Raw genomic sequence first — 15,766 nt, 5'->3', positions numbered from 1 at the left:
AGAGCTACTGTAAGGAGTAAATAAAAAGTCAATGTAATGTATTTATATGTAGGCTATAATCATTACATTAATTAAATATATCCTATTTGTATACTATTATGAACATTGTCACCTGGTATTAAAATTAATCCATTCATAATTTTAATGATTCCATAAAATGAACATTATATGAATATAATATGGTTCAATCTGATTGCAGATTTGAAAATATTTTTGTTGCATTTCTATGCAAAGAAAACTTGGCTCAATAAAGACATATTGTCTCATGGCCTTCTTTCAGAGTTCTGTAAGTCTTAGTCATTTTTTCTAATGTTTAATGTTGCTGAAGAGGCTGAAAACAGCCTAATATTTGTTCCTTTAGTGGTACATATTTTTCTTGAAAGCTTCTAGTATTTTCTATTTAGAAGTTTGAAAGAAAGAGAGAAAGAGAAAGGGGGGAGAGATTTTTCTTCTTTTATTATATTTTCCAGAAATATAATACATTTTTCCATTTTCTGAAGGTGCATTTTATTGCAGTTACAATTCTCCTGAATTATTCATGCTGTCATGTCTTCAATAAATGTCATAATCTTTATATGTAATATTTTTCCCCATTTCACTACCCTTCCACATGTGTCCTGATCACTGTTTGGAAATTTGGGAAAAGCAGTCCCTTTTGTGTAGCAATGGACAGAACAATTTCTGTATGACTTCAACACAAAAGTTTCATATTACGTTTTAACTGTAATCCTTTTCTTAACCTCTTTCTAGTTAAAACTTAAATCCCTTGAGGGTAGAGACTGCCTTCTCCTTTAATCCCAAGGCCTATGAATGTAGGACACACTAGGGGCTTTTTTTTTTTTTTTAATCCTCACCTGAGGATATTTTTTCCATTGCTTTTCAGAGAGACAGAAACATCCATGTGAGAGACACATCAGTTGGTTGCCTCCCATACATGCCCCAACTGGGGCCTGGGACTGAGCCTGCAACTGAGGTATGTGGCCTTGTTTGAATTCGAACCTGGGACCCTTCAGTCCGCAGGTCTTAAGCTCTAACCACTGAGCAAACCGGCTAGGGCAAAGGGCTTTATAATGTGAAGGATCTGAATACATTTGTTGAATGAATAAATAAATGTTTTTTCAACCCAGAAATCCCACTCCTGTTTTGCTTTGAATTAAAATAATTCATTATATTTTTCTTATCCTCTTATGTTAGACTATAAGTGCCTTGAAGGAATATAATAAATATCCAATGAATATTAATTGAATGAATGAGTGACTGGAATGAGTGAGTGAATTCTACATAAAGAAAACATTAGGGTTTTTTTAGGTTGTTAACTTCCCAAACATATTTATTCATTCATTCATTCCTTTGGCAAATACTGAATATATACTATGTGTCTATTCTTTTATACTTATGTTTTCTTTTCCATGTTTTGTTTAAGCTCTATCTCAATATCATATTTCACTTTTGGGAGTATCATGATGCATATCTCTGCAGTTTATTTGCACTTTTCCTAGGCTGTATTTTACATATTTAATACTAATATTTCATAAGACTTTTATATAAATGTTTCATGGTTTATTTTTTATATTTTTCAGGAATGTTTAAATTCTTCAGATAATTTTGTTTGGTAACTATGTTTTCTCTTTGTATAGAACAATCATTTGTTTTCAGAATAATTTTAAAATTAAGAATCTAATTAATTCAAGTTGGTACTTTGTTTATATTTGTTTTTCACAGATTTCTCAGTATAAACTTCCCTTGTTTTACAAATCATATTACTTCTTGCTGTCCAAAGAATGCTTCCACTTTTCTTCCTGAGCTACATAATTGCTTACTACCTCATCTGTAATTAGCATTTTATAGTTTCTTCTAAACATGTATGTAAGCAAAATCAGTGAGTCATGTTTCTTATTTTCTGTGGAATTTCAGTAATAATCTTTTTGATAAGTATTCCAAAAACTTTTCAAGTAGGAACAAAATAAACATTTCCAGCTAGGTTTAAAGGTATTAGTTATAAATAAAGTCAAGCTCATTTAAAGTTAAGAAATCATTTAACATAAATTATCTACTAAAAAATAGCTGACACAATAGAATCTATCAAAATTCTATTTACACTGTTTTATTGACATTTACTAACAATATATCCAATGTTGACTCAGGAAAAAAAAAATGCAGTTTTTCATTATAGAACAGCATAAAAAAGGAGAATTCTCTGATCTGATTATATATTGTTTTGACTTAATGTCAGACAAATATATTTGTCTTGAGCAAAGAACGTAAGTGGTGCTTTTCCATAGAAAGCATGTGTGGTGATCATGAGAGACCACACTGTACATTATGTTGAAGTGGTCTTAGCACAATGTGAAGTCTCTATCACTTACAACAAAATCTGCCCAATAATTAGTTGCCTCCAACCACATGAGCGATAAAGTAGAGTTTTCCTTGAAGAACATTTACCATTCTTTTGTAGATGAAAGGCCATCCCTGATGGTCCTATTTGAGAGTATTGAGAAGGGGAAAGCATAAGGAAGATATTGATACTAAATGCCAATTTATGTTTAGAAGATAAATATTCCTGCCAATTGACTGAATATCACTAGTAGACTGTATATTTCTCTACTGATAAGTAAACTCATTCTTTATTGATAATTTCCATACTCAGGTTTCTCAAGCCTATGTGTACATGGAGAGCAGGAACAGAATTTGTTCAACACAGTAGTGATCTTGGTAAGTGTTGCAGGCAAATTACACACTTTTATTCTCACTTACTTCACCCTTTCTAATGTTGAATTTTTAAATAAAATGTAGAGATAGTTACTTGCATTACTGTCTAATAATAGTACTGTCTAATAACAATGGTAATATGCATACTTCCGCTGGGCTAAGTAGCAAGAGGTGATGACTTACACAAAACTGGTACCTGATCACTCAATGTCTATGTGCTGCCTGACATTTCAGAAAATTCAGGGTAAAGAACAGTTAATTGGGAATTGAGCCATCTTCATACGTAAGTGATTTGGCCCGTGAGGACAGTAAAGGGACTTTTCAGTTAATCTCTTCCCTAAAACTCTCTATGTACCATTTTCCACAGGCTCTATAACGTCACCATTTGTAAATCAGTAAGTGTTAATATGAGGACAATAAATCACTAAGTGTATAATCATCTCACAAAAAGGGATAACTAATCTAAACATAGATGTGTTACCTTTAAGATTATTATGTTTATGTAGAACAAAGTAAACCCTAAGCATAATTAAAGTGTTAAGAAACTGGTGATAGTTCTGAAGTTTTTAATAAAATTTTAATTAACTAACTATTCTCAAATAAAACAGTATGATATGATTCAATTAAAGATCACTTTTCAAAGGGTAAAAATGTAGTTCAGAGTTTATTTTGAAATAGAACCAATGCATTACAATTATGTTTACTATACATACATGTTTAATCAAATTCACCAGTTGAAAGGAAAAAAACCCCACAATAGTTTCTATCCTTTGTTGGGTGAAAACACAAAATTGTTTGCCTTCAAATAAAGTAATACTATTGGTATCTAAACATAAACATCATTTGTAAATAGTTTTCTTAACTATTTTACCACCCTGAAGGTTAAAAGTTATCAAGCAAAATAATAACTGTAAATACACTGACACACAACCGCAATATATAAGAACAGTTGTGAGACAAGACGTATAATAAATTCTATGTAATAGTGAGACAAATTAAATGTTAACATCTCCAAAGAAAAACACTAGGCTTGGATCCTGCCCAGGATGCATTTCTGCTTTTTAAGAAAGAGACAACTCATTTCTGACGGGCTGGAAGAATACCATTAGCATTAGCAGTGCCTCCCCATAGGGGGGCAAAACAAATCTCAGTTCCTGGGGAAGCTGGGGGTAATTGTTGCCATGGGAACAGGCTCTATGCATCAAATGCCATCAAAGAGAGGAAGATAAAAACTGCTATGTATTAGGTATCTAAAAATCTATCAAAGAAATAGTTTTCACCTAGCAAGTGTGTATTTACAGCTTTAAGTTAATTTTGAAGTCTGTAAATTCCATTGGGAAACCTTTTTCACAGGGAGTTAATAAGCACAGGATTCTACGGACAAGAGAAAGGTCAATAGCAAAGATTTCTAAGAAAATTACTACTTTTTCTTAAAATCTATATTCTACAAAAAATTCTTTAAAGAATACTTTGAAACATTCTGATCCTGGAACATTTTTGCCTGCAAACTCGGGTAAGCAGGGTTTCACTAATTCTTAGTCTCTTCATATATTATCAAAATATTGACATTTTCAAGCAAGAAGCTTATGGATTGCTGTTATCCATTTCTGTCCTAGTGACTACTAATGCAAAAGTGAATATTCAGAAGGTAAAGATGTTAAAAGTTGGAATGAAACTTCACTTTAGAATAAATATGACACATTTAAACTTTTAAAGGTTTGCAAATATAAATTATTTTGCTTTATATTATTTATTTGAATTCTTAACTTTGCAGAAATTGGCAAACATTCCATAAGATGGCATTTTGTAGCCTCTTTTCTTTTTCAAGATTTTCTCTAAGGATGCACAAGTTAGAAGCTGATTTTATTACAAAAACATGATGGGGCAAACACGCAGTGTAGTTGTTCATGGTCCTAAACACCAGGACTTTAGCACCATGTCTGACAAGAGAAATATATTTGCTTCATCCTAATGTGTATTTTTTTAAATGAATATAAAATTAATATAAAAACAGTTTTAATAAGGTTTATTAGGCCTTTCTCTGACCAAGAGACAAAGAAATCTATTCTCCAAGTTCTCTTTTAATATAAATAGCACATGCAAAAGAAGAGCAGAAAAATAACCAGAACTGACAGCAAACTTTGATGCTAGGGAAGGGACAGGAGAGGCACACAGAATGATTTCAGTTTAACACCTCTGCTTAGAAGCAAATATCCTCTAGTACAATAAAAATCCATTTGAACAACTAACGAGGTGAAATAGTAAGAGCTTGATTTTTTTTTCATGGAAAGCATCTGATGATGTACATAGTGATGAAAAAGGACATTCATCTGCAACATGTGGCAGAATTCAGTGATTTTATTATTGCATTATAGTTTCTTAGAAGTATTGTTTCGAGTGTAAGTGGTTATTTCCCCCAAAACGGCCTCTAGATATTTCATCTTGCGATGGAAATGCACCATCGTCATGTAGTGCCATTAACTCAGTTCAAACATGGCTTGTGTAAAATCCTTTCAACTGTTTTTGCTCTAAACAGAATCCCTTTGATGTTATATTCTAAGAACCTTCTGGACATTTCTTAACATCTTATGCCATTATTCATGTGCTTTCTTTCGTTTGAAGCTGGTCTTTCCTAACCACACAGCGAAGCTTCAGCGGTAAGTAAGGAAGGTTAAACCATTTCCAATGATAAATCACATCCTAGTTACACACTCTGAAAACAAAACAAAACCTAAGAAACTCATTTTATTGTCAAATATAAGGACATTTATATATTTCCTCAATTTTTCCTGGCCCTATTATTACCCTCCCTCCCTCTCCTTTCAAGAGACTCCAAATAATCCCACTGAAAGACCAAATGTACAAACAGACACTGGTCAGACCAAGTATGACTGTAACTTTGGTCCAGAATCTCTGCAGAAAACATCTTCTGTACACAAACTACAAGCTACAACCGCCGCAGCAATCTGCACAGGGTAATTAAAATTTGTTCAGTAACTGCTAGCTCCCCTCCCCTTTTTCTGCCACTCAGGGTCTATCAGAGAAAATTAATGTGCCCTCCAACCAATTACCTAAGATGCCCCACTTCTAGTTAGCCTACCTCCAGTTTCCTCAGACCCCTGAGGAGTTCTCTTTATTCTACTATAAAGCTTTCCACTCTCCTGCCTGCCTTTGAATCTCTGCCATATGAAAGTGATGGTGGCTGGCTCCCTGGCAAGCTCTGAATAATAACTTCTGTTCATTCTCATTTGATTGGCCTTTGTTTATTTCCATACCATATATTTATAAGAAAAAATGTATAAATAGAACGATGATGTTTACTCTTTGATGTAATATTGGGGTGTCAGAAAGTATGACATGCAGGAGGGCGGACCTGCCATTGGTGCAGCGTGCCCCCCGTAACCTGGGGCGTCAGTGCTGCCTTGTGCACTGTAAGCTCCCGCACCCCTGGATGCCTGGCCCCACCGGCCCAGCCTACTGCCCGCCTAGCCGCTCGATTTCTCTGTTCTTACTCCGTGGGGATGGAGCAAGGCTAGAAAAAGAAAACTGGGCTATAAGAAAACAACCTTGCAGCAGACACTTGAGTAATCATTCCAGGTGAAGTATCTCTTACGATTCGCATAGTGATCCTAATTCACTCAACAGTCCATAAATATTTCTTGAATATGTAGTTTGTGCCACATACGTTGCCAGGCCTTGAATATATAAATAGTGCGTAAGACGACATTTTTTCCCATTTAATAGGGCATGTATTCTTGCTAGGAACACAGTTTTTTTTTAAATGGACATGTAAATACATAATTATACATTGCGGTAAATGTCAGAAAGGCAATGAATGGGGCACTCTGACAAACTCAAATTTGAAAGGGACTTCGGGCATGCCTAGCTAAGGAAATAACATTTAAGCTGGGACCCTAGGGATGAATAAGAGTTAGTCAGGCAAACAGGGTAGAGGTGGGTATTACAGACTGGAAAACTCGATTGCCAATAATAGAAAATTTTAAACCTGTGAGAAAATGAGGGGGGATGTCAGTGTAGCTGGAACATAGAACACATCTGAGAGGATGGTGGAGTTGAGAGGGAAAGGGAGGAAATGCACTGCAAATGGAAGGGTTTAAATACACAAATGACAGATCAATTTGCTTTTAAAGATATTGGCTGGCTGCTGTGGTTTGGGGAATGGATCACAAGGAGGAGTAGGGCAGAGAGGCTTGTCGGGCTCTAATGTAGATGTCCAGGTGAAAGGTTCCCAGGCTATGATTTCAGCAATGGATGTGGAGAGAAATGGATGGATTCTAAGTATATTTTGAAAGTAGAATATACACTGACCAGAAGAATTCAAGCTGGGAAAATCACTTATTTTGATTTCCCTTTTCTTATTGTTAGTACTCAATACGAGGCTCTCAAAGAAAGAAGTCGTTCTATTATTGCCTGAGGTAGACAAAGTCACCTACTGATTTTTCCCCCTTATTTTCCCTCCTCTGTTCCACAGAGGCACTCCCATGGCCCTGAGAGCATCTTTGGACAGATGTGGCTGGCTGTGTATGTGGTATTGCTGAGAGTCATTGGACAGATGTGGCTGGTTGTGTATGTGGTATTGCTGAGAGTCACTGGACAGGTGTGGCTGGCTGTGTATGTGGTATTGCTGAGAGTCACTGGACAGATGTGGCTGGCTGTGTATGTGGTATTGCTGAGAGTCACTGGACAGATGTGGCTGGCTGTGTATTTGGTACTGGTGACTCTTCTCGGACCATGGCTAACTGTGCTTGGTTCCAACCAAGGTCCTTGTCAAGATAGAGTGGAAAAGATTCACATTGATCTATGGGCACTATCTAAGTGGGAAGGATGTGTCCACAGGAAAATTTTAACTCCAAGCTCATTTCCCTGAACACTGCCCAGTCTCCCTGTCTGTCAGAAACACAATCTACTTCTTCCTGTTTCATCTGTTCCATAGTTGTAAACATCAGAAGCATGGACTTTTCTTATTAACTGTTTCAATCCTAAAGTTCACATTTCAGAAAATGACCCAAAAGATATCATTTTAATGATGCGCAGACAATACATCTTTTATTAGCACTTATTATTGCCAAATCCAATATTATAGTTTTATGACTCCATTTATTATTGGCACGTTTCCTTCACTAGAGTATAACCTTTATAATTGCACAAAATAGATGTTCACTGCATTTTTGCTAGAGAACGAATTAAATAAATGAAGTGTGACGTTCAAAGATGACCAAGACAAAATGAGGAAAAGGCAGTAACATGAGGAGAAGTAATGGATAAAATCAGCATTTCACACATTTTTTCTTTATTTTCCTCACCCAGTCATAGATCGTAGTAGGAACAGTTAAAATTCCTAGCCTCAATCCTATAAAGAAGGTATTTCCAGGTTCTTTTAGAGATCATGATATTCTCACTTAAGACTTTAATACCTTTTAGAAGTGTTTTTTAAAAATCTGTCTTAAATAGTAAATGGCAGAGCAAGAATTTGAGCCCAATTCTTCTGAATCTAGTCCTTGATCTCTTAACCATTCTACTAAATTTAAAAAATGAGTACCTTTTGATACTTAACAGACTTTATTTCTACTGACTCAAAGTCAAGTCTGCCACAGTGGCATTTCCAAAACGCTTATTATTCTTAAGATCTGACAAAACTAAATCCCACCTCTTTTAGTTGATAACTCCATGTACTAATTTTTGAAGCTATTAAAAACATTTGACGTGAACTCTTTTTTTTTCATTGTTCAAAATATTACAGATGTCCCATTTTCTCTCCATTGACCTCTTCCACTCCCTACTAGCCTCCCTCCCCAGTCCCTCACCACACTATTTTCTTTGTCCTTGGGTTATACATATATGCATATAAATTCTTTGGTTAATCTCTCCCCACCCACGCAGGTTCAGTGACATGGAAGCAAGGATCAGACTGAAGTAACTCTTTTAATACCCTTTTTTTCCAACTTGCCTTCACAGGTTCTCAATACATTATCTGTCTTCTCAGGAGGTCTGTGCCAGTTTCTTTCTAATGTTAACTTCTCCCCTGAATTTCTTCTCCAGTCTTTCCTTTTTTCTTTATTATTGTCTCCTCCCACTGTTGTCACCTGGTTTCTCCATTACTTCTTAAAAACTTAGTCCCAATACATTACTATTCTTTGAATTAACAAGATTGTTGGAGATTCAATTAATGCCTTCTGTCACTATTTATCTGTCATTTTCACTCAGAATAGTTTCAAATTCATGGCTCTATACTAAAATTATTCCAAACTGCAATATCTCCCCAAACAACCCATAGGCCTCCTTCTCTCTTCAAGCTCACATTGTATAGCAATACATTGCAAATATCTCCGTACAGTCCTTATTGTATGCCTCAAATCTAGCATTTTAGCTCTATTTCCTACTTCTACTGTATATATGTTCTGTTTAATAATTAAAAGTAAATAAGCTGAATGCCTAAAGTACCTTTTCCAGCCCTTCTTCCTTGAGGCTGATCACATCCAAATCAAAATCTGTTCGTAAGCCATTGGTTTTGTTGAAAGTGATTCTGCCTGTGAGACCTTCCCAATGTGCCTATGGGGGGAAAAAAATAGATTCATAAATAAGTAAAGGAAGAGAAAACACTTTTCCAGAAAAAAAGGAAAACATATTCATCAATTCTCATAAACTTACATTACTATGGAATTTTAAAACAGCAAACCTCTTTAAGCAAAATGAGAAGAATGCAGTCACTTATTATGATATAGGAAATAGTGAATATCTTACTGGAGATTACAAATAGAATTATTGTTATAAAATACCACTCCTGAATTTAGACTAATGTGAAAATAAACTTATTTTATTAACAATGAAAGAAACTAAATCTAGGAAAACCTATGTTATACGACTTGATTATACACTTTCCCCCTAGAATAATTAACTTATTATGTTAGTTTCCCTTAAGTGAGGCAGGGAGAAATGTATAAAATTACTTCACATAAAGTTACATTTCCTCTAGTAGGAGCTCTCCATGTAGATGGAAGTACATATAACAATCAATTTAATGTGTTCACCCCCTCAAAGGTGAATAAATATCTGGGCTTATAAAATGTACATATAAGAAGTTTTCCCATTCTGCTGACTATATTGCCAAAAATAGACGTTTTCCATTATTTGTCATTTGTAAATAGTTTGAAAAAGAGTTATATATGAAAAATTTAAATAATGTAACATATACCCACAACTATAATGTTTGAAAAAATATGCACCAAGATCCAAAAGAAGTAAAAACCCAGTAGGTCATGGGGCAATTTTCAATAAGGACTACAAATGGATGTTATCATTACTACATTTCTCAGGATTCATGTGTTTCTTTGGTACTTATGGGTAGGCTATTCTAAAATAGTTTTAGAGCCCGGCCGGGCGTGGCTCAGCAGTGGAGCATCGACCTACAGATCTAGGAGATTGCGGTTCGACTCCCGGTCAGGGCACATGACTCCCGGGTTGCGGCTCAATCCCCAGTCGGGGGCGTGCAGGAGGCAGCTGATCAGTGACTCTCTCGTCACTGATGTTTCTCTCTCTCTCTCCCTCTCCCTTCCTCTCTCTAAAATCAATAAAGATATATTTAAAAAAAATAGTTTTAGGTAGTAAATTATAAATAAAATAAGAAAATTATAATATATACCTATATGCACATTGTAACATGTCATCACTAAACTTAAACATGTATTAATTGGTCTCCAATAAGGAAGAAAAATTTATTTTTACTCCAACTTCTTCCAAATAAAATAATTTCAGGTAATTAACAAAAGTACATATTGGTATAAAAATAGACAGGTGATTGATCAAGAAGTACTGGAGTAGAAGTGTAGAAGAGTAAAAAAAAAAAATAAAAAATCTGAGAGAGAGACTGCATGAGAAAATTGACATCAGGTGAAACTGTACATCTAATAAAAGTCGATCACAAATTCAATCCTGAACTTCCCAGCAACCAGAACAAAGAGAATATGATGACGCGTTATACAAGGTCCACAATTTAAGACATACCAACTACCCAGGAGAAGCACAGCTTTCCCTGGTACTGAGACCTGAGAGAAATGTCACCTTTTGGTCCTCATAAGGGGGACACTGTGTGATTTAGTGGACAAGGTCCTCAATGACACCCTACAGTAAATACAATAGTGAGTTTCATGCAATGGCTTTTTATAGGCTGATGTTTGACACATGCCTCAATACTCAAGTGCTACATTCAGAAAAGGCAGTTCTTCAGTCAGCCAAACCTGTTTGGCTCTCTGATACTGTTTTAAACGAGAAATAAAAGTATAATGTGGAACAATAAATGAAACGCATGCTCTACAGGGAGTATCATTTCACCTATCTGAGAGCTCTATAAGAATTACACAAGGAAAATTCAAGGATATTCTTTTCCAAAGACCCAGAGATTTTTAATTATGATCCTATTTGCACTTTTACTTTTATGATGAATAATTTATTATATGATGAACTGATGATTTCATTCTTGTAAGCCATTAATGGAAAATCTTATATGATAATAATACCTGCGATTTTTCATAGCAAAGATTAAATTTTCATAGTTAAACTTTCATATAAATACTCCTGTTTTAATCAAATGAAAAGTATTCTAAGCTGACAAAGGAATTTCCTTCATGATGGGAAGAATAGAAAAAAGGTGTGTGTGCCTGTGTGTGTGTGATTTTAAAGAATTTTCCATTTCTTTCTCACTATGTAGATAGTCTATAATTAAAACAGATATAGTGAGAAAAAACGTATGTCCATAGAATGGTTGCATTATGCAATATGAAGTAAACTTTACACTTTTACAAATCTATGTATTATGATTTATGTTAACTGTTCATACAATTAAAATAACTAGACATTATAATTAAGAACCATAGATCTAAATAATAATTCTTTAAGATTTACAATGTGGGTGTAATTTAGTGTAGTGTAAATAGCATGCATGTTAAAATTTCACTACATATCATGTTGCCTAAACTATAAACAAGCATTATTTAAACATTTATATCTCCACATAAATAAAAAGTAACACACATAAAAATTCAGGAAGGTGAAACTAGCAATGCCATAAATCATAGGTCACAGATTTTTATCTGTTTCCACAATTATAGATATTTTGAAGGATGTCCATTTATTTATCATGTAATTTTCCCCCTTCTGTTTCATATTGTTAAGTGAAAATGCTAACTTTGCTTGTATGGGGAAGAGAGTAGGTTTAAGTTAAAACATAAAAGTAACAGGTCACTTTTAAGAAAACTGCAATAATCTCAATGCATTCAGCTAGAGGACAAAAGAGGTGGGGAGATGCTCGTCTCCTGACCTACCTCTTTAATTAGGCTCATAAAGCGGGTCCCGAAGCGCCAGGGTTTGTGTCGGTTACACTGCAAGGAACTGACTGTCATCTGGGGAAACTGCTGGACGCCCACAGACACCACGTGCACGGCGTCGTACATCAGAGCAGCGTCGGTCTGAAAGCCAAGAGAAAGGAAGCGTGGAGTCAATAAAACCGGTGGAAGCCATGGCGGCGACGTGGAGTTGAAGGCAAGGAAGGGATGAGAGAAATACCAACCCGGGAATCAGTATCTTCCCAGGTTATCTTAAATCAGTGCCCCGGTTATCTTAAATAAGACACTGTGATCAACGGCTGCATCGGCTCCACCAGACCACAGCGCCCCTTTCCTGAGGGCTAACCCAGTTCACCCGCCTCGGCGCTTCTGCTGGAGGGAGAAGCAGGTGAAGACGTTCATTGTTTCATTTTTGTTACTACCCATCTGTACCCTATTCTCTCAACACACACACACACACACACACACACACACACTGCATGCAACTGCTAGCATTTGGAATGGCTACATAAATCACAAATTGTACATAAAATAAGTAAACGATTTCTTTTATGAGAAGAAAAAAGGGATTTGATAGGAGATTCACCTAAAATAATAAAAACATAAACCCTGATCTTTTCTTCGATTCAATTTTTCAAAAGGCTCAATCTCAGAAATGATGCTACAGTTTTGAACCTCAATACATGTATTAATCCCTTTTCAAGAAACTAAACTTAATCCCTCCCACTGTTTTCTTTTCCCAAAATTTCCATATGAATGAAAGTTCATTTTGGCTTCTCAAGTAAAACAAATATGAATTCTGTGTTAGCACCTGCTCCAATGCCTGACCGCTCCAGAGACTGATGAAAAATAAAATGTTTATAAGTCATAACAAACCAGAGGCTCAGCAACTGTCACTGCCGTGTGAAGTGGACCCTCGAATTGTGTCTGAGGGATGGATGCCAGGTTCGCTACCTAGAGAGGAGAGCCACAATGACGGTGCCGCTAGCAATGAACTTTGGGCCATCTGCTTGGCATGCCTGGGAATAAAGGCAGGCATTTCCTCTTCCCATTCACACAATTAGCGAGCTGTGAAATGAATTCCAAAATGAACAGGAACCCTGTAGATTATAGCGCCTGCCACAAAACAATACAAAAATGAGTGCGCGCAGTACCTCTGATGCAAATGGATCCTAAGGCGCTCTACCACATGAAACGGAGGGCAGCTAAGGAGCGCAGTGCAATGACGGAGCATAGCAGTAATGCAATTTTACAGTTCATAAATCTTTAGGGAATATAGCTCAGACTCATAACCTTCATTTTGTAAATATCAACCGACTATTTTCACATGCTCTGAGGATTGTGTAGTGAAAACTAGAAAAGTGGGATTGATACAGGCATGTGTCATTGAGCCTGAGGTTTAAACTGATATTTGTTTTTGGCCTGAGTTAACATTCAGAGGACATATTTCATATACCACACAGGTGGTCATAAAAGTAGTTACTAAGGCATAAAAGACACATTTGATGTCAAAATAAAATAAATTTTTTAAAAATCACTGTTAAAAAGTATAGAAAAATGAATGCTTTCAGGCACAACTAAATGAAAGACAAAAGGTATTTTGCAATTTGCACCACAAGGGAGCCTTAAAAAATATCCACGTTCATTTTAGCCCAGTAATTATTTACCCTAAGAAAATAAGAGATAAGAACAAAAGCTGCCTACATTATTTACTTTTTAAAATAGATAAAAGTGGAAACCTGTTGAATGTTTAAAATAAAAAACAATATTATCACAATGATATTTTATATAACTAGTAAAAATCATGATTTGAAAAATGATCAGTTTAATTGAAAATTGCAAGTGATATGCTCAGTGTAAAAATAGGTTATACAGAGCTGTGTTTCCAGCATTAACCGTTATTTACATTTTTATAATACTTGGCATGGGCTATTTAACTTATTTAATTCTCACAATAATGATTTAATAAAAATATTATTGTTATTCCAATTTTACAAATGACAAAACCAAGGTTGAGAGAAGTTAAGTAACTAACGAAAGTCACACAGGTTAAGAAGCGGAGAGAGGCCCATATTCAAATGCTCTTGGCTGGTGTTAGTCACCATACCACATATTGTGTGACTAACAACAACCACCAAAAAAAAAAAATCAAAGGGAAGAAAATACACTAAAATGATACCTATGATTAATTTTGGAATTAGTAAATACTAGAATTTTAATTTTTGTTTTTCTTTTTTTAGTTATTTTTTTAAAGATGGAAAGTTACTAAACACCAATGCGAGTATTCCCAAGATGGAAACTTTTCACTATTTCCACAAAATAATGAAAAGAACAAAAACTAAGATATTCCTACTATCCTGTCATGATTTACTGGCTTATCTAAAATAACAATGCTGGGGGGAAAATTTGCCTAATTCAGAGTTTAAAAAATCATTTTTGGGAAACATTTTCAGCTTCAAGGTCAGAGGACACACTAGTTGATAACCTGAGATTTGAGATCTATTTGAGATCTGTGGTTTTAAGTGTAATTATAAAAGGAATACAATACTTATTAATCTACAGGGTGGAACAAAAGTAGATTTACAGTTGTTCATATGAAAAATAATCTAATAATTAATAAATAATAATACAAAAATAAACTGTTTCACATACAACTGTAAACCTACTTTTGCCTACCAACCACTGTGTAAGTACTAGAAAAAAAATTGTAAATAGTGAAAAAGTTGTTGACCAAATTACTTCTTGAATTCCCAGTTTAAAATATGTTGATTTATGATAAAGCAATAAATAGAGCTTTTGAAACTGTTCTTTATGTATTTTCATCAGGTTAGGGTGCTTTTTCTCATCCTACTTTTAGACCAGTTGTTTTATGTGAAAATATAGGCTTATTTTCCATTTAAATTTGATATCCTGTCAGACTTACCTTTACTTTCTTTTTTGCAAAGCTATAAATATGCAAAATCTTCCACATTTGAAGTTGTGAGAAACTAATGTTTCAAAAATATTTTCTTATATTCACAAACATGCATATGATTGAAAATTTCTCTTATATTAGTAACTTATTAGTTAACATTTGTGCAGTATTTACTATGTGTGAGGCATTCTCCTTAAATCATTTCTTTTACTTCTCATAACCATCATCTGGTTGGAAATCCATTGAGTCTGTATCTAATAGGAAATTGAGGCAGAGAACACTTAAGTAACTGGCCTCTGATCATATAATATAGGGGAATATGGATTAGAATCCAGACTGTCTATCCAGAGTTCACATCCTTCCTTCTAGATTTTTGCTCAGTGATCTACATTTAATAAAGCAAAATAGTTCAAATTAATTCTGAAGTTACAAAATATAAGAAATATCAATAAGTACTTGAATGCACTAATCTGTATAATTTTTGATAAGCAATAAATATTCACATAATGAAAATATACTGCAAAATAAGGAAAGGTATAGATTGTGGAGAATTGATAAATATAAATTCACACAAACAAAAAATACATAAAGGTATGGTATTGGGTCAATAATAGGTTAGTTAAGAAGTTAGTAATGTTAATCAGGAAAAAATCAGGAAAGAAATAGGTTTTCTTTATAAGGTTGCTGCTCAGAAGATTTTCTAAAGGCAGAGTATCTTTCAGGATCAGGCTAAAGGGCCTCTCTTACTCTCAGCTCTAAATTATAGACATTGATTGAACTGCTC

At 34.7% G+C, this 15,766-nt stretch overlaps 1 protein-coding gene across 1 annotated transcript in view; it reads right to left on the bottom strand.

Annotated features, from left to right (window-relative positions):
• GRIK2 (glutamate ionotropic receptor kainate type subunit 2) overlaps positions 1–15,766 on the bottom strand; it is a 485,925-nt gene that overhangs the window by 175,270 nt on the left and 294,889 nt on the right. The window contains exons 8-9 of the mRNA XM_016220206.2: positions 12,048–12,191; positions 9,172–9,279 (exon numbers count right to left, since the gene is read on the bottom strand). Coding sequence (XP_016075692.1) covers positions 9,172–9,279; positions 12,048–12,191 — 252 coding nt within the window. The remainder of the gene's footprint in view (positions 1–9,171; positions 9,280–12,047; positions 12,192–15,766) is intronic.

The sequence above is a fragment of the Miniopterus natalensis genome, chromosome 5, assembly GCF_054644295.1.
Source record: "Miniopterus natalensis isolate mMinNat1 chromosome 5, mMinNat1.hap1, whole genome shotgun sequence".
NCBI lineage: Eukaryota > Metazoa > Chordata > Mammalia > Chiroptera > Miniopteridae > Miniopterus > Miniopterus natalensis.
Note: the sequence above shows the minus strand (reverse complement) of the source record. Positions and strands in the feature narration are given on the sequence as shown.